Raw genomic sequence first — 24,697 nt, forward strand, 5'->3', positions numbered from 1 at the left:
TGCCATTACTTGCTCCCAGTGTGAAGGGTTTGTTCCTGATTTTTCCGGAGGATGATGCAGAGCTCCGAAGTTGCCCTGGCAGGTTGTCCACGGGCGGTTGGTGGAGCAGGGCAGTATGCCTGGTGCTTGTAGTGGAGGGCAAAGCTGTGATGCCTTCTCATCCTGGGGAGTTTCTCCTGCTCACCTGTACCTGTGGTATTGCCCAGCCAGGGGCTGACGTGGTGTGTTCTCATGTGCTTCCAACACATTATGAAAAGGTTCTTTCCCTTTGACGGGCACTGAACAGGTTCCCGAGAAACGGGTCACAGCCCCGAGGCTGCCAGAGCTCCAGGAGGGTTTGGCCAACGCTCCCAAGGATGCACAGGGTGGGATTGTTGGGATATCTGTGCAGGGCTGGAAGTGGGACTTGACGATCGCTGTGGTCCCTTTCCAGCTCAGGATATTCCACGGTTCTGCGCTTCCAGTGTGCAGCGCAGCTTTTCGGCAGGCAAGGCCAGCAGAGCCGCGCTGGCCGCAGTCTGCGCTGACACCAGCTCCCTTTGCGGGCGTTTCCTTCGGGACCCCAGCGCTTTTGGTAGAGGCTCTTCCCGTCCCTGTCCGGGCCGTGCCGGGGCGGTGCCGATGCCCGGGTCCGTGCTCGGTCCCGGGGCGGGCGGTCGGTCCCGGGGCCGTGCCGGTCCTTGCGGGGCGGTGCCGGTGCCCAGGTCTATGCTGGGTCCCCGGGGCCGTGCCGGGCCCTGCCGGTCCGTGCGGGGCGGTCGGTCCCGGGGCCGTGCCGGTCCTTGCGGGGCGGTCGGCCCGGGGCGGGCGGTCGGGCGCACGGCTCCGCCCCGGGGCGGCGCAGCGCAGGCCCCGGCCCGGCTCCATAAGGCCGCGGGGCCGCCGGCCGGACCCAGCGCCCCACGGGAGGGGCGATGTGGGCAGGGGGTGTCATGGCCCGGGCCTGGAGCTGCCTCTGTCGCCTCCTCATCTTCCTCATCTTCCTCATCTTCCTCCTGCCGCCGCCGGCCGCGCCCGGGCAGCCCGCGGGTGAGTGCGCGGGGCCGGGCCGGGCCTGCCGCCCGCAGCCCGCTCGGCCCCCGCTCCCTTTCCCGGACAGCGCCGTTCCCCCTTCCCCATCCCCTCCGGAGGGTCGGGCCCCCCTTGTCACCCCTCCCTGGGGCAGCCGCTTCCCCTCCCCTGCCCTCGAAGGGTCCGGTGGGGCAGAGCCCCCCGCGGCTTGGCCAGAGCGGGGGTCCTGCCCGCTGGCCCCGTGTGCCCCGCGGCGGTGCCCGGCGGTGGCGGCTGCCAGCTGGAGGGCGTGTGGGTGGCAGCACCACCTGTGCCCTGCCCAGCATCGCCAGTGCCAGCGTGCTCCTCTCAGGGATGCTGCCGAGGGCCCGGCGGGACAGCGGGGCTCCGGTGTGGGGCCCATGGAGCTCCAGACAGGAGCTGATCCCGGGACCATGGAGCTCTGGTTTAGGGCCCATGGAGCTCCAGACGGGAGCTGATCCCGGGACCATGGAGCTCCAGTGTGGGGCCCATGGAGCTCCAGATGGGAGCTGATCCCGGGACAGAGGGGTTCCCGTGTGGGGACCATGGAGCTCCAGACGGGAGGTAATCCTGGGACAGCGGGGCTCCGGTTTAGGGCCCATGGAGCTCCAGATGGGAGCTGATCCTGGGACAATGGGGCTCCGGTGTGGTGCCCATGGAGCTCCGGTGTGGGGCCCATGGAGCTCCAGATGGGAGCTGATCCCGGCAGTGGCCTCGGGTCCCGGCACGCCTGCCCGAGCTCGCAGGTGTCCCGTGGCTCTTTGCTCCTCCATCCTCCCGTGTCAGCTCCGGCCGTGCTGTCCCGGGAGCTCTGCGCGGCTCTTGCGGAGCAGGAGGTAAAGCCCCCCGGCAAAGCAGGGATGCAGGGCTGCCCGGTCAGTGCAGGTGGCCTTGGCCATCCAGGAGCTCGGGTGTGGAGCAGAGCTGCACAGAGGGAGGGAGGGCAGGACTCAGTGCCATCATTCTGCATGACTTCTAAGGAGCTGGTCCTGTGCTGTCCTTAGGGACTGTTCATGAATTGAGATGGTTCTGTTTATTTACGGTGCTGATTCAAGGCTATGCATACATGACAGAAATGTCTCCTCTGTCATTGTTTCCCCCTCCTGAAGGGACACGTGCACTGTGTAAAACTTTTGTGTCTGTCATTAATGCGTGTTTTTGTAGCCAGGTCTTCCCAGCTGAGGAATATACAACTTGATACCGGTGCTTCGTGCTGAGGACAGTGCTTATGTGGTGTGTGCCTCTCCCTGAGGGATTCTGTGCTGGAATCTCTTCCTCTCACTTGCTGCGTTGTTGCTGGAGGGTGTGTGAGCTGTGTGAGGTGAAAGTCAGCTTTGAGAGGTGGTGCAGCACCTTGGGAGCTGCCTGACTGAGGAGGCTGAGTGTGATGCCTGGAATTATGCATCTCTGAGATGTCAGGTGCTTGTGCTTCCGGTGGGGTGCTTGGTGTTTTAGGAATAAGATTTTAGTTCCTGCCTGTAGGAAAGAAACACTGGTGCCAGTTCCTGATGATGGATGGTAGTGTTCCTTTCTGCCTTTGTAACTCTGTCCCAGCTATTAATGCCAAACCTTCCATGAAATACAACAAACCTCCCTTGCCTGAGTATCAATATGAAGGAGAGGGTAGAAACCTCCAGCTCTTGGGTTGTAATGTTGGTGCTTTTGACACACATAGAGATGTAAGGCACAAGTGGAGTGTTACCAGAAATTATTATCTGAAAATTCCTGAATGACCATAATCACATAGTGGTGTGTAGCCTTAAGGGATTTGTGTGTGTGGCTTTCCCTCTCCTGTTTGTGTCCATAGGAGCCTTCAAGATTTGACTATATGGATTAAAAAAAAAATCACAGGCAGACATTGCTTTGTGCTACTCCATCTCTTTCTTGATACACACACCAGGATGTTCCAGCCAGGTTTGACCACAATTTTTGAAATGTCTAAAAGCTTGGGATCAAATTTCTGGGGAGATAGGGTGTTTAGTTAAGATAATTCTTTTGTTCAGATCACAGAAAACACAGCACTGCCTCACCCATATTGCAACAAATCTGGGACAGTCATTCAGCAAAGAGTGAGTTTGTGGTTATTTCCTCCATGTGAAAAGGAAAGAGAGGAAAGAATTTCAGTGTGGCTAACATTGCCTCTTGTAATGCCTTGCTTTTGGAAAAGGAAGTTAGGACCATGACTTTAGAGTTCCTGCATGTCTTGATCATTATTATTTCACAAGCTAAAAATCAAAAAAAGGTAAGAATGTGCATTTCACAGTTCCCTTTGGTGGCCAGATGTAAAGCCAGTGATGTCTCCAAGGAGAAGCTTCCCACGGAGTCAGCTGAGAAAGCAGAGCTGGCGTTCACAGCTGGTGAGATGGGGAGGAAGTGAGTGGGCTCAGCACGCTCAGCCCCTGTCCATGGGCACACTGCCGTGGGTGAAAGGGAGTGACTCAGGGCCAGTGACCCCCAGGAGGGTTCATCTTGCTGCACACAGCATAACTTTACCCTGCTTCTCCTTGTGAGAAGGCTCCGAGGTGCAGAGGATGTGGTGACAGTACCACTGGACACTTGTGACAGTCCTTTTTGTAGAACAAGGGGAGCTGTTGTCTTGCAGACAAGTTAGGCTTTAGGAAGGGCAGAAGGAATGGGGAGAGTCTAGACAGGAAACACTTACAGCATAGGTCTGGATTTCAGCAAGGGGTGTAAGAATTTTCTAGGAAATATTTCTGTGGAAGAGCTCCGTAACCTGATCAACATCCAACATCCCCAGTGAAATACCAAAAGAAACTTCATGAACTGCTCTGGCCAGGTTTAATGTTATACAAATATTCCAGGTGAGCAATACATACAGAGGAATTTGCTTCTCTTGCCATGAGAATTGGTCATCTCTTCCTGCCTCCTCAAAGGCACTGGCACAGCAGGAGACCCAGCAGGTCTGAAGACTGAGAGCAGGGGAGGGAGAGGTGGAAAGAAAAGTCCCAAGGAGTGGTGCCTGTAGAACAGCTGGCCAGATGTTCCCAGGTGTTTGGAATGAAACACCACTGAGGCACTCTTTAGTGTTTGAGGTTTGGAAGGAGCTGGAGCTGCTGGCTCCACAGAAAACATCGCTGCATTTAGAAGAAGACTTGCTATCTTTGTGTTTTTTGTAAACCTCTAAACATTTTTAAGTGGACTTGGATAATATTTGCATAGTGAAAGTGAAGGAGGTTTTTGCTTGCAGTACTCCAAAGAGTAAATCCTACTTCAGCTGTGACCTCAGTGCAAAAGTCAAGTGCACCAAAAAAATGCTTTTCCTGGTGTGTCATTGCCTGGAGAAATCCACCAGCAGTGGTTCTGTTGTTTTGAAGGACATATGTAAGTAAGCCAGGTCATGAAGTTTCTCCTCAGACACTGCTTGGCAAACTCCTGTATGATTCTGAAAATAGGATATGGAGAATGCAGATTGAGCTGGCAGCTGGTACCTCCCAGTCAGATGGGATTCAGGCTCCATAAAGACTGGGATAGCAATCCCAGTGATCTGAGCACGAGAGAAGTACCTGTCAGAAATAAGTGGCTTTGAAAGGATGGTACAGAATGTTCTGCTGAGGTGGAAATAATTGTACAAGTATGAGAGGGTGAAAAATGGGGAGCAGGAGCATGTTGGCAGGAAAGGAAATGAGTGTCAGAGCAGGTTAAATGCCAAGTGGATCCGACATGTGCTGTCTGTTTTGAAGGTGAGTTTAACTGTGGAAATCCATAAACACACACAGCACGTGTGCATTGGTGTGTGTGAGGCCTCACTGGGCTGTTGTGTCCTGTTCTGGGGCTTTTTGGGATCGGTGTACCTGGAGAGTGGAGCCAGAACAGCCTGATATGACCAGGCAGAGGTGTAAGGACATACTGAATGTTGATGCTCCTTAGGAAAGGAGAGGCAGGCACACTGGGAATCTAAAGATGTGGAGCTGGGGGGAAGGGGGTGAATGGCTGCCCTGCTCTGGGGCTCAGAGGTGCAGCTTGAAGCACAAGGAGCTGATTGTTGGGCTCAGGAATGCTCGGTGGAGATGCTCCATGTGGAACTGGTCCTGGTGGGCTGGATGGCTGTGTAATGCCTTTGGCACTTCTGGTGAGCAATCCTCTGCCAAAGTGTGGAATGACTCGTGCAGCTGACCTCAGCTATTAATTGTAATCAATTGATGATAACTGCAGTTAACTTAATGAATTTTGATTTTAGCTGCTGACCTGCTCACATGCTGATGAGTTGTTTTTATGAAATTAGCTTGTTTTGTGGTGTTACAGGCCACAGTCTGAACTTTCCTCTTCTTAATTTTTTTTCTTCCGTTGAAGAGTGTATCTTTGACCTTCTGTTGCTAGGCTTGGGAAGGAGTCACAGCTCAGGAAGGATGGAAATTGAGGGGAAGGGTGAGTGAGTAGGTGGATGTAGCTGTGTGCTGTGATTCTGTAACTGAGCCAACGACCCATGGGCATGCCAAGGTCTAGCAAGACAGGGGATGCAGTCTGACCTCTGCTGAATGCAGGTCTTACCTGTCAGGCACCCCCAGAACACCTGAACACCCCCAGAGCTTCCCTCAGTGTCTGGAGAGTCCTTATGGCTGTGATGTGTTCCAGTGGTTTTCAAGCTCCCACATGCCATGAAGCATGCATGGAATTCCTATGGTGGATTTGGGGTGGGGAGGGGAAGATGAATCACATCTTCCTAGTTGTCTCCAATGCTTGGTAATTAATGGCAGCCTGTAATGAGAGAGATAAATATAGTCATGGATGCAGTTGTGTTTTTCTGATGGGAAACAAAATCTCAGCACGGAAATGGGTCATCAGCATGTCATGTCCTCAGCAGTGACGTGGTACAGCTCCAGCAGTGCCAGAAAGCACCTGACTATTAGAACTCCTGTAACTTGCTGAAAAATTGATTCCAAACTCTACCTGGCCTTTGTAGAAGGAAAATGTGGGGGCAGGGTTGGCTTCCTGCTTGGCTGCACTTGTCCCTTGAGTTGGATTTTTGTTGAACTGCTCTGTGCCCTCTCTGAGAGTTGCTGGTGGTGTGTGAAATGCTGCACAGGGCACTGGGCATGGAAGCAGCTTCCTTGGGAAGTGAGGGGCAGTGCCAGGGACATGCCTGCTGGAGACTCCCACCCCCATCACCTCCCAAAGCAGAGGGGTGAAGGATGGGAGGGAGGGCAGGAAGTGGGGAGAGAATTGTCAGGTCTGAGAGTTGCTGGTGATGTGTGAAATGCTGCACAGGGCATGGAAGCAGCTTCCTTGGGAAGTGAGGGGCAGTGCCAGGGACATGCCTGCTGGAGACTCCCACCCCCATCACCTCCCAAAGCAGAGGGGTGAAGGATGGGAGGGAGGGCAGAAAGTGGGGAGAGAATTGTCAGAGCATTCAGAGACTTGAAAGCTGGCCACTTTTAGTGCTGTTGCTCTAAGAGGATCCTCTTGGAGTTGTTCTCTTCCCAGAAATCCCTCCCAGTTCTGCTTCATGTGATGATTCATTGACTTATTTTCTGCGTCCAAGCTGCTCTTGGGCAAACGTGTGTGTTCCAAGCCCTGCCAAGGCTGGCTGTGCCCTGCTGTTTGTGTCACCTGTGCCTCCAGAGCCTGCAGAGCCTGGCCCGAGTGTCCCATCCCCTCTGCTGAGGGTGGGAAGGGCACTGGGGATGGGACAAGTGCAGAGCAGGAGCTCAGGCTGCCTACGAGTGTGGCTGGGAATGACAAATGGACAGAAGTGATTGCTGCAGTGTGTGCTTTTGGTGGTTCATTCCAGGGAAGGAAGCAGCCCTTCCCTCCCTTGTTTTCAGGCCAGGGAGGTACTGGCACTGTGTTCTGTAGCCAGTGAATGTCAGGGGCTGTTTTCAGGAATTTTATCTCTGCTTTTTTAATACTTTTTATCTACAAACACCACAGTAATGAAAGTTCTGCTGCAGTCTGTGCCCTGTGTGAGCTCTGAGAAGCAGTGTGGCTGTGCCTGTGACAGAAATGCTGTGTGACAGGCCAGGACAGCACAGTGCTTCTGAGGCCTCCTGCCATGGCCACGTGTGCTGTGACAGGAGGGAAGCTGGCAGTGATCTGCTGGCTTGTTCTTTGGGGATGGTGGTGGGAAGAGTGGGCAAGGGGCTTGCTTTTTCCTCAGGATGCCTTTCTGAGTGCTCCCCCGAGGTGATGATGGTGTGTGTCAGCTTGCCAGGGGTGGGAAGAGCAGGGGAAGGCATCTGGAGGAGCCTGAGTGCCACTGCAGCCTGGTGCTTTTTGAACCCCTGGCATTTAAAGCCTGCCCATTTTCCAAAGGATGGAGCAGGCCTCTCATGGAGGCTTTGAGCTCACAGTGCTGTCCTGCAGCTTAGAGAAGTACAAAGTCCTTTGGAGATGGAGTGTGAGTTTTGGTGTGCTCAGAGGGGCTGGGTGGAACTGCATGCAGCATCTCAGTCCCACTTGAGAGATTTTTGGAGGGTCTTGGACACCAAACACTCGCTCGCCTGCCCTAGATGTGGTGATGATTTCTGGAGACAGACAGTGAGGATAACTGTTCCCTTCCCCCTGCCTTTCTTGGGGAGCTCAGACTCCTCTGATGAGCTCATTGATTCCCTTGCCATGAGCCAGGAAAACTATTTTTCTGGCTGCTGCCTGTGATCTGGCTTGGCCAACCTCCTGCTTCCTGGGTGAGCAGCTGCGAGCCAGGCACCAGCAGATGCCACCACTGATGGGAAAAGTAATTTGCATGCACAATTTATTGTTGTTTACATAGTTTATATAAAACAGCTTGCAAAAACTGATAAAGGGAGCTTGGACTGTGGACTTGTTTGGTTCAGGGGATCTGTCTGATGTTGCACATGCAAATAATATATAAAGGGATCTGGAGCAGCTTCTTTTTTGTAGGGATTTGTCTCACCTCAATTGTTTTGATGAGGCCCTTGGGAGCTCTCTAAAAGCATAATAAATAGTAGCACCAGCCTCAGGGCTGTTTGGCTGTGTGTGCAGGCCAGGGTGTGAGGCTGAGCTGTGCCGGGGGAAGAGCAGGAGCTGCTGGAGCTCCTTGAGAGAGGCTGCACGGGGCAGCTCTGCAGCTTTGCAGGACACTTGGTTTGACCCTGGGCATCCCTGAGTGAGTCCTTGCTGTGCTGAGCTGCCTTAAGTGCTGATTCTGCTGATGAAGGGAGGTGGTACTGGTACCATGAGATGGGTGCTGGTAAGACACTATTTGGAATGTGATGATGTCAATTTGAAACTTCCTGGAAAAATTGGTGTCTCCTCTGGTATTTGTGTGTTGTTTTCTCTGGCCCCTTGCAAGGCAATCCAAGTGTGCTTTGCTCTGTGCTCTTCTGTGTGTGGGCTTTTCCTGAAGTGGTGTTTTCTTCCTTGTGCTTCATCCTCTTGGTTGCTTTGTTCCTTTAGCCAGTGTTCCTGTTCTGCTCTCCAGGTTTCCAGGAGATTTCCCTGCTCACTTCCTACGAAGTTGTAACTCCACAGAGATTGGGAAGAGAACGACGAGAGGCTTCCAACAGCTCCTCCATACAGGTACTGGGCACTCTGAGACACATCTTCAGTTCAGCATCTGCTTCCCAATAAAGTCTGCCCTAAACTGACCTGAAATGCCCGTGGGATGCTGCTGGATGCACCTGGCAGCAGGGAAATGTCTGTTTTTGCAGGGAGCATCACCTCTGGCACTGCTGGCAGCTGAGGGACAGGAGTACCTCCCTCCTCCTGAGGTCAGGAGTTGCTGCAGTGGATTTTTAATCTGGGTGTAAAACTTGCATCATGTGTTGTCCTTTTCTGTCTCTGACTTGGAAATTTCTGTGGAAGTTTTAGAAGGAAAGGACAAGAAAACCACATTTTTGTTTTGAAACCATTTCCTTCATGGCATTTTTCCCCAGTCACACAGGAAGGGATGCTGAGTTCTCGAGGCAGGGACAATTATAAAATAAATTTCAGACCACCATTGTTGGTTTCAAAGACTGTTTCATTCATTAACATGAGTAAAATGCACTTTTTTTTATATTCAGGACAAGGTGTCATATGCTATTGAGATTGAGGGAAAAGAATACACCATTCATCTAGAAAAGAACAAGTAAGTGATGAATTTCTTTAAATTATTCAATTACTCAAATTACTGTGAAGAGATTGAGTCCTGGTGTCCTGGCCATCAGCCAGAGATGTTTTTTGATTCCTGCAGCCCTGGGGAACCCCCTTCAGAGCAGGAAGCTGCAAATTACTCCGAGGAGACCCAGGGAATCTACAACTCTTTCTATTCACAGCTAAAAATAAACGAGCTGATCTGTGTTTCAAGTAAATATTTTCACTTTTGTCTGGATCTTGTTTATTGCTTTAGTTTTGTGTTTTTTCCTGTCTCAGTAGCACAAGGACACTAATAAATGAGGAAACTGACTCTCTCCAAGGTCTGAATACTGAGACCTCACAGCTGATCCAGACTCTGCCTGCCTGGGGTTTAAGGGCAGCACCAGCACATGGTCATTTACCAGGCCACTGCTGGCCAAACTGCCCTTGTGATAGAGACACAAGTGTGCAAGCCCTTGGGGAGCTCCAGCTGCCACTTGCCAAGGCCCTGACCCTCAGAAACGTGGGAATTTAGCTGCACCACATCAATGGAATTACCAGGATGGTGCAGCAGTCTGAGTCGTGGGAGACTTTCCAATGTACTTCCTCCTCAATCTGGGGAGGAGAAGGCATGTGCAGCAGACTGAGGGCTAGAATTTCTTTTTCCTGCTTGGAAGCAGGCTTTTAGCACAATTTAATGGGTTTTGCTGCTTGTTCTACTCTCTCTGAGGTGAGGTGTTTTGTTTGATTTCATTAGCAGTTCTACCGTTCTTCTCTCTTGAATTTTGCTGTGAAAATATACCATTTCTTTGTTAATTGTGGAGGGTTTTCCTTTTTAATGTTTCCTGATTTAATTTCAACTTACATATTTGTCACACTTTTGATTAGGGCCATCTTACTGCTGTGTTCCAATGTCACAGTCATTCCATGAAATTCCTCTTGTATTCCTTGTCCTCTGTCACTGCAGAGAACTGCTGCCCAAAGATTTCACAGTTTATACCTATGACAAGGAGGGAAAGTTGCAACTGGAATATCCAGATGTCCAGGTAGGATTTCCTTCTCTTCATACCCTCACTGAGAGTGACTGGAACAGAGCGTCTGTGGGATGAGGGAGTTTGGATTACAAAAGGATACTTCTGTTTTCTGCTGGGCTCCCTTCAGTACCCACTGCCCTCTTCCTGGAGAGAATCCTTAATTTTGGATGAGGCTCTAACCTGTGAAAGACCTGTATTTTCTGCTGTGGAGGTGGCTGCTGCCTCAGTAGCTGCTCCTCTCTACAAGGCACTGCTGCTCTCAGCTGTTGGTGTCTCATTATTGGGGTGCTGCTGGAAGGGATGGAAGTGTAGCTATAATATTTTATGAAAAATCCTTTGCTAGGATTTTTCCTTCCTGAGAAGCTGAAGAGTCTCAAGAAAGAAATGTAAACAATAACTGTCTGTTACTGTGGAATGCAACAGGTGCATTTTCTATTAGTCTATGTAGATTGTTTTCAATTGATGAGCAATCACAACCACTTGTGTCGAGGCTGTGAGCAGTCACAAGATTTTGTTATGTGTTCTGTTCCTGTTCTTTTTAGCCTTCTAATAATCTTTTCTCTCTATTCTTTTAGTATGGTTTTAATGTAGTATTTTAATATAATATATATTATAATATAATAAACCAGCCTTCTGAAAACATGGAGTCAAGCCTCACGTCTCCACACATGGGGTGTTCACAACATGGAAGCACCAAGTCTGAAGGACTTCTGGGAGGGATGTGCTCTCCAGTGTTGGGGTTACTCCACAGAAAGCATGTTTGCAGCTCTCATTCTGTACAAGCAGCCTGCCTGATGTGTTGCCTTTGGAAATGTAGAATTGAAAGCAGGTTGTGTGGTACAAAATGCAAGAGAGCTTTCCTAATGGCTTCACTCTTAGGGATCAGTGTTGTTCCTTTGAAAGGGAAGTATTAGTCATACATGATTCATAGGATCTTGTTCTTGAAAATAGAGCACCTGAGTCAAGTGACTGTTTGCTTCCTAGTTAAAAGGGATTGGTTAGAGGAAAAATGCTTTTTCAGCATTAGGTCACAGAAGTCACCCTGAACAATTAGCACAAGCCCTCTGTACTTTCTGCATTCCTTGCTCAGCAACAGGGGACAGAATCTGTATTATAGACCCCTATATCAGTGTCTTAAAGATGCCCTTGCCAGAGAAAATGGAGTGTATTCCCCATGCTACCCCTTGTCTAGTTTCCAGAATTCCTATGTGCAGAGTGCCCCGTGTGCCAGGGCAGCACAGCTCTGGGTGGGGTGCACAGCAGGTGCTGTCCCTCCTCCTCCTACAGAGAGGTGACAGACAAGCCAGGACTTTCTGCCAGAAGACTGAAGAGTAATTTGGCCCAAATCAGGAGGGAGGGGCTGGCCTGGAAATATTTGAGGCAGGGTGGAGGACAGAACAGGAGAGGGATAGCCTAGATCAAGTCAAGAAATCCAGCTGTGGTAAATTTAACTGAATACATTTCATGTTCTTGAGTTGTAATCTTGAGTTGCTGGTCAGTGGCAGATCAGGGGTTGCCCTGGCTGTGCAGACATGCCTGAAACACGTGTGTAATGCACCCTTGTTTTCCTGTCCAGGATCACTGCCATTATCAGGGGTTCGTGGAGGGCACCCTGGATTCCCTGGTGGCTGTCAGCACCTGCTCGGGGCTCAGGTAGCACAACTCCTCCTTTGTGTCCCTGCTGTCACTTGGTGGCTGCTGAAGCCAAAACCCAGTTCTGCTGCTTCTGACAGGGAGTCACTGGCTGCACTGAGCTGCCTTGGTGCTGCTGTGCTGTGGCATCTTTTATTCAGGGACTTCACAGATATTTGAAGTACCATCAAATAAGTTATTAATGCAGATTGTTACCAGAATGCAGTAAGTTGGTTTTGATGCATATTTGGCTTATTTTTGAACTTGCACAGATAGTCATGACAACTGTACCTATTGCAGAAGTGGAATGTTGAACACTAGTCTCCAAATTTCACAAAATTGGCCCTAAACCTTATGCACCTCAAGTTTGATGGAATTATTTTCTACTTTGGGCTAATTGCCATATATTCTGTGCCATTGATTTTTGTGCAGGGTCATGTCAGGCACCAGAGTGGCAATAATGTATTTGAACTAAAGCATTTCTGCTTAAGACCTGTGATGTAATTCCTGGGGCTTTGCAGAGCCTTACAGAGGTATTTAATGTCCTGCATTTGTAAGGCCCTGCTCAGTGAAAGGCTGCTGCCAGGCCTGAGGTGAAGTGTGCTGGTTGACAAGAACTGAGGTATAGGCAGGCTTTGGTTATCCAGGAATAACTGTTCCTTTGTTTAGCTGTAAAAATTTTGGGTAAGTGTCCTCTGTGCTCAGTGCCAGATTTCTCACACACTGCCTTATTTTAGGGGTTTGGTGACAATAGGAAATGTCACCTATGGCATTGAGCCCATGGATCCCTCTTCTGGCTCTAAACACATTCTGTATCGACTGGATAATGTGAAGAAAGAGCCCACAGCGTGTGGAGTAACCACTGGAGGCCAGGAAGGGGAACATGCAGAGGGAGATCTCCATCCCAGTATGACCCAGCTGCTGCGGGTAAGTCCTCCCCAGTCCCACATAAGGGGTTTTGTGAGCTCATTTAAGAGTGTGCAAGCAGCTTATCAGATTTCCTGGGACTTAGCACATACCTAAAGGTTTATGATTTGGGGGGTTTGCACTGTGGGACAACTCAGTTTCTTCCCCAAAGCAGCCACAGTCTCCTCCTGCTTCTGCACATGGCAGTGAGGGTGGGGCAGCTGGTTAGAATATTCCTAGGCTTTTTTTGGGAGACTTCTAAGGGCAGGATATTGTCATGTTTATTCTGTCCTCCTCACCATCACAGTAGCAGTTTGGTGTGAAGTCCCCCTTGTCCTTCAAGGACTGTCTGTACAGGAACAAGATTGAAAAAATGTTGTGTTTCACATCAAAGTCATTGGTATTTGCTGGTAGAATCTTTTTGCCCCTTTATCAAAGTGTGTGATGACTTTCCAAAGCAAGCTGTGCAGAGATCCTTTGCTTTTGAAACAAGGAGAGTCTTTGTGCAGCTGAGTTTTAGTTTAAAACACAGAGACTCTCATTGCATTGGATTACACTGCTTGGGTTTGGCACCGTGTGCTTTGGGTGTGTCTCAAACCACTGGTGGTATCAAGTGAAATATGACAATGTCATGAGGGGTTTTTTTTTTTGTTTACACTTGAATTAATAAATCTGAAGTTGTCTAAAACACTTTTTTTTTTTTTCCCCAGAGAAAGAGGGCGGTCCTGCACCAGACAAGATACGTGGAGCTGTTCATAGTTGTGGATAAAGAAAAGGTGGGAGTTCTGTGTGGCTTTTCCTCAGAAGAGGGCCTGGAAAGCCCTCGGGTTTCATTACTCCCAAATGGATTGTTGAAAAACACTTGACAATTTATCCAAGTTGTGCAAATATACCACCTTGGAAGTGGATAAATGTGTGCAATGCAATCCTCCTCAGAAAAGGAATCAGCCATCAGACAGGCAGAGGTTCTGTTAGCAAGGAATCTCCTAATGTAAGGAAAGCATGTGGTAAAAACTGCCTTTGCTGTTGTCTTTGGAATATTGAGCTGCTGAGCAGCACCAGTGAAAATGTTGCTGAATTGGTTTGTATCTTCTTGGAGATTGGGAGCCAAGCAAAAATGTTCTGTTCCTTTTCCTAACTGTTGTCTCTATCTCTTCTCTTCTGAAACTAAGTTTCTTTGTCTTGCAGTTTGAAGATTTTGGGAAGAGTGAAACAGAAGTAAGAGAACATATGGTGCAGCTGGCAAACTTCCTTGACAGTGTGAGTAGGAGGGATGCTGTGTGCTGGAGCCCTGCTGCCTTTTGGAAATGTCCACCTTGGGGTCTGTTCTGGTACCACTTTGGGGAATGCATCCCCATGGAAGCTTTTCCACCTCTAAATTCTTTTCCACTTCATCTGCACTTATCCACCTTGAAAATTAGTTTAGGAAACTCTTCCAACCTGTGCTGTATCCAGTGAGTGGCAGGACAGATTGTTGCAGTTATTGCAATTCTTATGTCTGTGTAAAGGTTAGAGAAAAAGCATGTCTGTAACTCCACTATTTCACATGGTATTTGTCAGAATTGAGACTTCTTTTTATTTCTGTTTGGTCTTGTCTTACAATGTAGTCAGTGTGACATTTAAGCATTGATCCTGTAGCTAATAAAGGTCTAAATCACAGGGAAAATGCATTCTGGTGGTTCCAGTTGTGTACTAACTGTGAAAAAAAAATCCAAACCCACACAGAAAAGATGGATGCTTGCAATAATATCCATAACACCAGGCCACTTGTTTTTGTCTGAAGATATGTGGTGGAGTCACCATCCCTGGATGTGTTCAAAAAAAGACTGGATGTGGCACTTAGTGCCATGACCTAGTTGAGGTGTTAGAACATGGGTTGGACTCGATGATCTTAAAGGTCCCTTCCAACCTAGAAATTCTGTGATTCTGTGATATCAATGAGTATTTCTCCTCCTTTTTCTCCCCAGATGTACGTGATGTTGAACATCCGCATCGTGCTGGTCGGTCTGGAGATCTGGAAGCACGAGAACATCATCAGCACGGATGGTGGGGCTGGGGACGTGCTGGCCAATTTCGTGCAGTGGCGAGAGAAGAACCTCGTTCTGCGGCGGAGGCACGACAGCGCCCAGTTTGTGCTGTGAGTGCAGCTCCTTCCCTCTGCTCCCTGGAAGGGCTTTCTGTCCCTGCTGCCTGCTCAGCCCAGCTGTGGAGCAGGCACGGGGCCTGCAATGCCTCCATGGTGTTCAGCCATGGTAGAAATGTCTCCCAAAGTCACTCTCTCAGCCAGGATAGACATCTCCCAAAAAAGCCTAGGAATGTTTTAATCAGATGGAAAATGCCTAGGCATGATGACTGGACCTAAGAAGCCCCCTCTTCCACCCTTGGACCCTTTTTTATCTCTCTGTAAGATTATAGGTCACATTCACCTCGACCCTCACCATTGGATAGTGTGCAAAACTCCTGTACCCTTTAGAAACCCCTACTTTTGCCCAATTTGACAGAAGAGCTGTCCCTGAGATCTTTGCAGAAGACCCCAATAAGGAATCTCTGTGGAACTTCATACAGCCTTCTCCTCTCTCTCCCAGCCAAAAGGCATTTAGCAAGCTAAAGAGCTGAAATCACTAATGAGTTGATAATCACTAAGAGCTGAGCTTGCTAAGACTGCCTGTGGCTCTGGAGCCTGCCTGAGGGGCCTGGACAGGTCGTGCTTAATTGTCTTCTCTGTCTTGGGCACCCACAGCAGCCAGGGTCGGGGAGACCCCAAAAACACCAGAGTCACCTCACAGCTGTAGTGCCTGTGCTCCTTATATGCAGAGGGATGATGTGGAAGAGGCTGACTTTCTCTGTAAACACTTGTTTTAAATTAACTGAGTAAAGAAATCTTGAGCAGACAACAAAAGCTTAACTGGTGCCATTTGTGCTTGCAGTCAGTAGCAGTGCTCCTGTGTGAGCCTGGGAATGCTGGAGCAGCAGGGTTTGTGCCCCACAGGCAGGAGTGGTGTGCTGGTCTGGACTCTGTGTGTCTGTACAGACAGATGATGGCCTTTTCTTTCTCTTTGTGACTGCAGGAAGAAGGGTTTTGGTGGCACAGCTGGAATGGCCTATGTGGGAACAGTGTGCTCCAAGAGCCATGCAGGAGGCATTAACGTGGTGAGATTTCTTCAGTGATCTCTGAATGTGATTGAAGTCAGAGTTTGCACTTTGAAAGTCTTCCTGGAAACACAGTGTCTTTCATAGCAAAGCTGAAGTGGCTTAGTGGGGCTCTTATGTTGTCCCCAACAATTTCTGACACTTCCAAGGTATCTGGATCACAACTCCTCTGTAGTCTTCTGCTCAGCTTCTCCTCTGCTCAGTGTGCTGTACTCATGCAAAAGGATTTCTCAGAGAGGATTTCTGTGTTGTTTTAAGCATCTCTGCCTCAAAAGTGGGAGCTATGGGTGTTCCTGTGGTGTCTGACCTGCAGCTGTGACCTCCCTGAGCAGTGCTGGTTCACTGCATATTTTATATGGAGCTGCAGAGCCTTAATGAACCAAGCTGCTGGTCTCAGATAACTCACAATCCCAGAAATCTGGCTTTGGACCAGTGACAGAAGTGCTGGAATTTGCACATTTCAGGAGAATTGGGCTGGTGTGAAGAGTTCTAGTTTTTGTGTTAATGTTGCAGCTGCTCTGGAAAGTGGAGGTTGTTGGGTAGTGTCCCAGAGGAGTTTCTCTGAGGGCTCTTGCTGCTAAGCAAATTCCATGCACTTGGTTGGAAATGCAGCACTGTTGGTCTGAGAATCCTGATAATGTAGAGACAGAATGGCAAAAGGGTCTCCTTGGCACAGAAGTAAGCATTGACTTTGTCAGTGTAAGCTCTGTGCTGACTGCCTCCTGTGTCACTCCTGTGCAGTTTGGAAGGATCAGTATCCAGATGTTTGCCTCCATCATGGCTCACGAGCTCGGCCACAACCTGGGGATGAACCATGACGACGAACGAGTCTGTCACTGTGGGGCAAGCAGCTGCATTATGAGCTCTGGAGCATCGTAAGTAGCTGACCAAGGGAAGGCAAAGAAGGCTCAAAATGCCCCATCCATGTGCTTTGTTTTTCTGGATTACTATCACCTTCAAATTCCCCTTGCACAGAGTCCTGTTGTGCTTGTAATGGGGAAAGCAAGTGTTCCCGGGGGATGCTGGCTTGGCTTAGTGTAAAGCTCAGCTTATCTTCTCTATTGCAGGGGATCCAGGAACTTCAGCAGCTGCAGTGCAGAAGACTTTGAGAAGCTGACACTCAACAAAGGTGGGAGCTGCCTGCTCAACGTGCCAAAGCCTGATGAGACCTACAGCGTCCCCTACTGCGGGAACAAGCTGGTGGATGCTGGGGAGGAGTGTGACTGTGGCTCACCAAAGGTTTGTAGCTGTGTGTTTTCCCAGCAGTGCCAGGGCAGTCTTGTGCCCCCCGCTCAGAGGGGACTGTTTGTGACAGAGGGGGAGATTTTGTGTCATTCACAACCCTTGTGTCCTCAGGAATGTGAAAGCGATCCGTGCTGCGAGCCAGGAACTTGCAGGCTCCGATCCGGTGCTGAATGTGCTTATGGTGACTGCTGCAAAAACTGCCAGGTAGGAGACTCTGGTTAGGAAGTTGAGAAAAGGAGAGTGTTGGCTTAGTCAGTGCATCTGTGAGAGGGAGTTGTCCTGTGTGCCCACAGCCCCACGAGGACACACAGATCAGAATTCAGATCAGTCCCTGGTTTGGGGCGTATCGTGGGTCAGGTGCAGCACCAGTCTCTGCTGTGACGTTCCTGTTTCTGATGTGATTTTCCCTCCCCTCTCTGCTCAGCTCCTTCCTGGAGGCACAGAGTGTCGTGCCAGTACCAACGAGTGTGACCTCCCGGAGTACTGCAATGGCACCTCCCAGTTCTGCCAGCCTGACTTCACGGTGCAGAACGGGCACCCCTGCCACAACCAGGAGGCCTACTGCTACAACGGCGTGTGCCAGTACTATGATGCTCAGTGCCAGGACATTTTTGGCTCCAGTAAGGAAGGGCACACTGTTACAGTCTTTCTAAGAGATGTAACTAAAGAATATGCTAAGTTTATTTAAAATATATTTATTTGCTTGTCACTAAAGAGACCAGCTGGCTTTGGCAGAGTTTTTGGAGCAGGGGTAGTAATGGTTTAACATCATGGTTGTGCATTCTTCCTGTGTTACATTTAGTTCTGTGCTGGGGATCCAAGTCATAATTTTATTACACTTATAATTTCTGGTACAGTGGGGTTTCTGCTCTATAGATCTGTAAAGAAATATCAAATGCTAGAACTGACTCAGGTTAAGTAACTGTTTTTCTCCATTTTTAGACTTGGAACCTTGTGATTCTGACATTGTGACCTCTTTAGTGCTTTCACCAAGTTCCTAAGCTTGCTGCTGCGTGGCAAATACTTGGTGTAGCAGGGTGGTTGCTCTGGGTGCAGGAGATCCTGTGTGAGATGTTTCTGTGCCTGGGTAACGTGGCTCCTCTCTCTGGGGATGTGCTGTTGTTTGCAGAAGCCAAAGCAGCTCCCAACATTTGCTTTGCTGAAGTGAATTCCAAGGGGGACAGATTTGGCAACTGTGGTTTCCATGGCCATGACTACAAGAAATGTTCCAGCTGGTGAGTTGAGCCCAGTGTGTTGAAGTTCTGAAATACATGGCTGGGAATCTGCGTTTGGGTGCTGTGGTGTCAGTTTGGGGTGTTGCAGGGGGTGCACAGTGCAGGGGTGCAGGGCTGTGGTGAGGAGAGTGTTCCACACCTCCTGTCAAGGATTGTGCTTTCCCTAAGTGTTCACATATGGGAAGATGAGAAGCAAATCATCACGTTTTCCTTAATGTAGAGATTCCAACAGCTTACAGAAAGAAGGGATAAACTACTCTTGCAGCACTGGAATGAAGCCCAGTTCAGTTTTATTTGTCAAGTTGCCTCAATTTTGTTTTCAAGTAGCATCTTCAAGTAGAAAGATCGTATCAAACACATGGTAGTCTGGTTCTCAGAATAAATTCAAGTGTCACTACAGTGTTCCTGTGTTGCTGTTGTAGGAATGCCATGTGTGGGAAGCTGCAGTGTGAAAATGTGAAAGCCATGCCTGTGTTTGGAATCAAGCCTGCTATTATCCAAACTCCCATCAGAGGCACCACATGCTGGGGGGTGGATTTCCAGCTGGGTTCTGATGTCCCAGACCCAGGAATGGTGAATGAAGGCACCAAGTGTGGAAATGGAAAGGTAATAAAATTTTTAAAAATTATATCCTAATGTAATAATTTGGGGTATTCATGGGAATAAAATTTTCAGCTGCACTGTTTCATGAATAGTTATGACCATTATTTTTGGATGCCTGTAGTTAATGTGAAGTGAAATGAGTCCACTGATTCCCCCCACTGCCCAGTACTGCACTGCACGTGCATCAAACCTTTAATGAGCCTTTCATTTGTAGGTGAAGCGAAAGAAATTGAGTTTGTTGAGAGCCAGAAACTTTGCTCTGTCATGAGCAGGAAGAGCCAAGCCCACACCAGTGCCTCGAAGACAACTTTCAATTAAAACTTTCAATTAAAATCCAACTAAACTAAAGAGTGCAGAAGCTTAGCCCTAGCAGAGGAATGTGCATTCCACATGTCCTTACTGGGCACAATTTAATTGCTGTTCCTTTACATTCAGACTGGAGACAAAAGGCTCCAGTGCCAGCTCAGCCCCATGCTGAGAGGCCTTTTGTGGAGCAGAGTTTGTGCAGAGTTTGGAATTATCAGTGAGAGTGTGCGAGGCTTTGTGGCAGCAAGCACAGCGTGGCTGTGGGCTAGGAGCAGGGATCTGGGCAGGCAAGAGGGCACTGAAATGCCATCATCCCTCATCTGTGTGCATCTCTGTTCCCCAGATCTGCAGGCATTTCCAGTGTGTGAGTGCCTCTGTCCTGAACTACGACTGTGACGTGGAGAAGCAGTGCCACGGGCATGGGGTAAGCAGGAAAGAGAGGCAGCAATTTTAAAATTGTGATTAGTAACTTTATTTTTCTGTTTTGTCGAACGGTAAAACTCTCTATAAAATGCCTCTAGGCAAGAGAAGCTGTAGCAGTGTCAAAAAAATCTTTTGACAAAACTCTCTGCCAGGCAAGAATTCCCAATTCCAGTATTGCTAATGAAATTTGACTCTGCATCTCACAAAGGAAAAAAAATACCAAGCAAAAGCCATGGTGTGTGAGCTGTTGGGATAGCTAATCCTTGGAAGCTCTTCCTGAACAGTGCTGTGTGTGCTCAGTCATGTGAAATCTTGGGATGCCTGGCCAAGGGCTGTTTGGAATTGCCTAAGGAGTTACTGGGTAAAATTCTCAAGGCTGAGCAGTGCGAGGGACAGAACAGGTCATGGCTGCTGCAAGCAGATTTAAATGCACAGAAATGAAGTTTTACTGAGTATTTGTGTTTTGGAATACAGGTGTGCAACAACAACAGGAACTGCCACTGTGAAGCAGGCTGGGCCCCCCCTTTCTGTGACTCCAAAGGCTACGGGGGCAGCGTGGACAGTGGCCCTCCATACAATGGCAAGTGGCTCTGAGGGCAGGGCTGGGTGCTCCAGGGCAGCCCAAGTGTTGGTGAACTTTGGTGCATGGTTCTGCACTGGGTTTCACTGGCAAAGAATTCTGGCAGAGGTTTTCTGCTCGAGGTGTTGCACTTCTGGTTTGGGATGCTGGGGTCTGTAAGGATCTGGAGTGGTTTAGTTCAGGTGATTTCTGCCACCTCAGAACAAAGATCCTCTTGGACTTCTTTGTATCTGGGCTGGGAAGGGAAGCACCAGTGAAGGGAATCATGATTCCTGCACAAGAGAAAGCAAACTGACAGAGCTGGGAAGCTTGCTTTGCTCACTGAGGGTTTGAAGGTGAAGCAGGAAGCCAGAGCCAAGCTCTAATCTGGAGAAAACTGATGCCGTGTCCATGTGGAGTATATAAAAATGGGATTGGTGTAACTTCTGTGGGCTACAAGAATGATCTTGAAGACTGTTTTTTCATAAGCTGGTGTGGGTTTGGGAAAGCTAGGGACTCTGATGCAATAACAGGCTGGAGAAGCACACTGGAGCTTGGGCAGATGCCTCAAATCATCAGACAGAAAAAGGGAAAGGCTGTTTTAGCACAGCCTGCAGGGGAGAAATTGCTGCATATAAAAATGTCAAGATTAAGAACCCAAGTTCTTTGTCTACAGCAAACAGTGTCTGGAGAAGAGGTAGATTTAGCATCACACCAAAAAGGCAGAAGCTCTGTTTTCCTCTCTCATAAAACCTTCAGTAATGAAACATTACAGTCATGAAAAATGAGGATTGATCTCCTAATTTCATGTGCTACTGCAGCCCAGGGTACCAGCTCTAAAAGACAAACAGAAAGGATCTATTTGGGCATCTATCTTATTGGATTATTTTGGTTTTTTTCCTATAAAAAATGGAAAACAGAACCATTCCTACCTCATATTCTCTGCTGTTGTGAGTCAGGTGGTGGTGACACCACGTAAGGCTTATTTCTTCTCCATGGTTCTGTGCCCTCAGACAAAGACACCTCTCTGCGCGATGGGCTGCTGGTGTTCTTCTTCCTGGTGCTCCCCCTGCTCGTGGCTGCTGCTCTGGCCTTTGCCAAGAGGGACAGGCTGAAGAGGAGCTGCAGGAGGCTGATGTCCCGCTGCCACTCGTGAGTGCCTCCTCCTTTCTGCCTTCTCCTCTGCCCTGGAATAGCCCACGGATGTTTGTTGACACCAGCCAATGCCAAAGTGGGGAGGCACATCCCAGCCCCAGGATGTCAGGGGGAGGCTCCTGCATCCAGTGGCACGTGCAGCTTGCCTCTGGCAATGACAGAAAAGATAAATCCATCCCAAATCAAGAGAGAAGAGAGTTTTCTCTTTACTGTTATGTTTGTTCTTGTGCATTGGTGATAGGGGTTTATATTTGTGGGACCCATCTTTTTATAGAGGGGTAAAGGGAAGCTGCCAGAGTCTTGAACTGAAAAAGAGTTGTGTAAATCTGTTAGATTTGTGGTAAATATTACCTTTTTCACACTTGATACATGCTAGGATAGCATAAATCCAGCTCAGGTTCACAGTGCCTGGGTTCACAGCCTGCACAGTGATGGTGTCTGGGTTATGTGCTCACACAGTCCATGTCCATCGGATTTCAGGTCACTTCAGTCACCTCCTCCTCGGCCAGACACTGAACCCAGGGACTACCAGCAGAGAGGCTTCTCCCGTGGCATGCCTTATCCTCCGAGAGCTGTGCCCATGGTAGGAATCAGCTACCTTCCCTTACTCTATTTGTTACACTCAAGTCAAGAGATGAAGGCAGTTGCTATAACTTTTGCCCTAATAAAAGCTTTCAAGTTACTTCTTCATTTCTGAAAATTATGTTTCTCCTTGATAAAAAGCAGAGAGTATATTTGTTTTCTAAGGGTTGTGTGGGGGGCTCCTCAGTTTCCCAGTTTAAGTGCTGTCCCAGGCTGTGCTTGGTTTACCTGCTTTGCTGCTCCCTTTTCCTCATGCCAGAGGCCCAGCCCACGTGGGAGCCCCTCTCCTTGTCAGAGCAGTTGTCCTCTGAAAGCCACAGCCAGCCAGAGCACACTCCCAGAGCAAACCAAGTGCTGTTGTGATCAGCCTTTCTGTGTTTTTCAAAACCCAGCAGTTTCCAGACTGCTGTTGCTTCTTCCTACTGAGTTTCTCAGAGGAAAGAGCACCTCTGACATTGCCAGGCTGCTTTGCAAGCATTCTTGAACATCACTTTCTTAGTGATGCAAATACTTTGATTCCCCATGTGCAATTGTTGAACATTCTCTTTGTGTTTCCTTTGCAGGACATGCATCCCAACACCTTTCCTGTTCCAGCTTACCCAGTTAACCAGCACCCTCAGCAGGCTTTCCACCAGCCCTACTACTCCCCACCGCAGTACCCGCTGCAGCAGGCACCCAGGGTGCCCAGCAGGTCAGTGCACTTACTGCAAGTGCCCGCTGCCAGGGGCACTGATGGCATTTCTTGTCCTGGCTGTCACTCCCAGGAGCCCTCTGGGGGTGTTCCATCACGTGTTGTGTGTGAGTGGGGCTGACTTTTCACTGGGAGAAGTTTCTCCTTCACTTCACCCTGGAAGGCAGCGCGTTCATCCTGCGCTGTCACGGCTGTGTGGTGATGGACGAGGCTCAGAGCGCTGCTGTGCGGGCAGATTAGCCCAGCAGGTGGATGAAAAGCCTCTTAAAATAGTCAGTTTAAAAGCAAATTGCTCACAAATCTGTCATTGTGCTGATTTGTGAATGCTATGGCCAAGTGCAAAACCATTTCTCTTAACTTGGAGCAGAAAGTTTTCCCGTATTTTTCATCTTACTTTTGAATTGTGCTGTGCTGTGCCACACACAGACCCAGGAAGTGCCAGTGGCTGAGTGGGAGCATCTTAATGTAACTCATCTTGGGGGGGGGTCTTCAGAGAATTTTGGGAGAAAAGGTGAGTTGTAACAGATGGGGATATCCAGAGGATTTCAGGCCATTGAAAGCACAGTCTGAGTGTGGCATGTTTGGAATCAGTTGTTGCAATAGGACATGAAATAAAACAATGTGGACACTGGACTCCAAGGTAAGAAGAAGAAAAAGAAGGGAAGTTTATTTTCTGACTCCACTATTTATAGACTTACAAAAGTGACAGTGGATTGGAGGATGACAGTGCCACCTCTCCAGTGACACTGGACAAACCAACAGTCCATCAAATTTCTCCTCCTCCAGAGAAGAATGTAAACCAATAATTATTTACATAAAAGTGCCTGAGTAACTTCATTACAAGACTGTAAACACCAGAAGGCTTAGAAGAACAGGGTGACAGTCAGTCTCGGTGTGGAGCTGGGTGGGGCAGTGGTGGCTGGGCTCGGTGGGGTGTGAGGGCTGTGGCACTGACTGCTCCTCCTGTGTCCCCCCGCAGGCCCCCGCCCCCGCAGCAGAAGGTTGTACCTCAGGGACCGCCGCCAGCACAGCAGAAATGTTTACCTCAGGGACAGTACTTCCCTTCCCGACCGGCACCTTTGCCTCCCAAATAGCTTTTGGCTCCCCGGGGCCTTTGTGCGAGCTGACCTGTTGGCTGCGACGGCTGAAATTGCAGTTCCCCTTCTGGCATCCCGTGGCAGTGCCGGCAGCCTCCCTCTGCAGCCTGGGACAGGGCAAAGGAGAGATCCCAACCAGGAATGTAGAACTTTACACTCAATAAATACCTCGACCAAAGCTCCAGGGACTGAAACACCCAGCCTGTCCCTCGCTCTGTCCAAGCTTTGCCTCTGCAGCCAGGCTGGCAGCAGGAGTGCAGCAGCCTGCAGGGAAATTGTCCTGAAATCCAGCACGTGGGTTTGGGTTTCCCCATTTCTGCCACGAGCCCTGGTAAGGAAATTTGTCCGATTTGTTGTTGTCTCTCTGACTGTGCAGTGAGGAATTGGAGTAACCCGTTTGCAAAGCAAGGAGATCTGGTCAGTTAATTTACAGTTACTCTGCATGGACTGGAAAGTGTTTCCCATGTACACCTTAATGGAATAAATGGAATGAGGTCTCAGAGGACTTTTTCAGGAAGAGAGATGTATTTCAAATATGTTTATGCATGTATATATGTTTATAGATGCATAATAATGCACTTAAATTCTTAACTCCATGCTGACTGACACTAAGCTGTGCTATAGGAGCACTGAGTTTAATGCTTTTTAATTAGAGAGTGGCTAAACGAGACTCCTGTACTAATTCCCACTAATACGTGGATGGGCAGTGAAGATAAAGGTACGACAAGACACGGCCATATTCTGGTTTTAAAAAATGGGGGGCTGTTAGGTTTTAATTCAGGTCTAAAGACAGCAGCAGTCCCTGCAGAACACTGGGAAGTGGGAAGTGTCTCTGCTTGGACCACCAGAGCTTCTCTGAGCGCTTTAAATGGGAACCTGGTGACTGATGCACCCCATCTTTTAACAGCCAAGCCCTTGTAGTGTCAGTCAGGATGCTTCTGGGCTGCTGTGTGTCAGACTAGGCTGCCCTCTGCTCCTGCACCATGGGCTAGACTGGATTTTGGAGCTCCTCC

General features: G+C 49.1%; 1 protein-coding gene across 1 annotated transcript; it reads left to right on the forward strand.

Moving 5' to 3' along the window:
* The first annotated feature begins 822 nt into the window (after nt 1-822).
* On the forward strand, nt 823-24,088 carry LOC121359236 (disintegrin and metalloproteinase domain-containing protein 9-like). The gene is made up of 22 exons (XM_041478046.1): nt 823-1,029; nt 8,432-8,529; nt 9,015-9,079; nt 10,034-10,112; nt 11,677-11,753; nt 12,470-12,659; nt 13,349-13,414; nt 13,827-13,898; nt 14,606-14,775; nt 15,707-15,788; nt 16,530-16,663; nt 16,856-17,027; nt 17,145-17,237; nt 17,458-17,653; nt 18,163-18,268; nt 18,691-18,874; nt 19,521-19,601; nt 20,075-20,180; nt 21,173-21,311; nt 21,795-21,897; nt 22,460-22,587; nt 23,567-24,088. Exons 1-22 carry the CDS (start codon nt 915-917, stop codon nt 23,679-23,681), a joined length of 2,571 nt encoding a protein of 856 aa, XP_041333980.1. The 5' UTR covers nt 823-914; the 3' UTR covers nt 23,682-24,088.
* The last annotated feature ends 609 nt before the right edge of the window (nt 24,089-24,697 follow it).

This window comes from Pyrgilauda ruficollis, unplaced genomic scaffold (genome assembly GCF_017590135.1).
Source record: "Pyrgilauda ruficollis isolate IOZ18807 unplaced genomic scaffold, ASM1759013v1 scaffold113, whole genome shotgun sequence".
In the NCBI taxonomy this organism is placed as follows: Eukaryota; Metazoa; Chordata; class Aves; order Passeriformes; family Passeridae; genus Pyrgilauda; species Pyrgilauda ruficollis.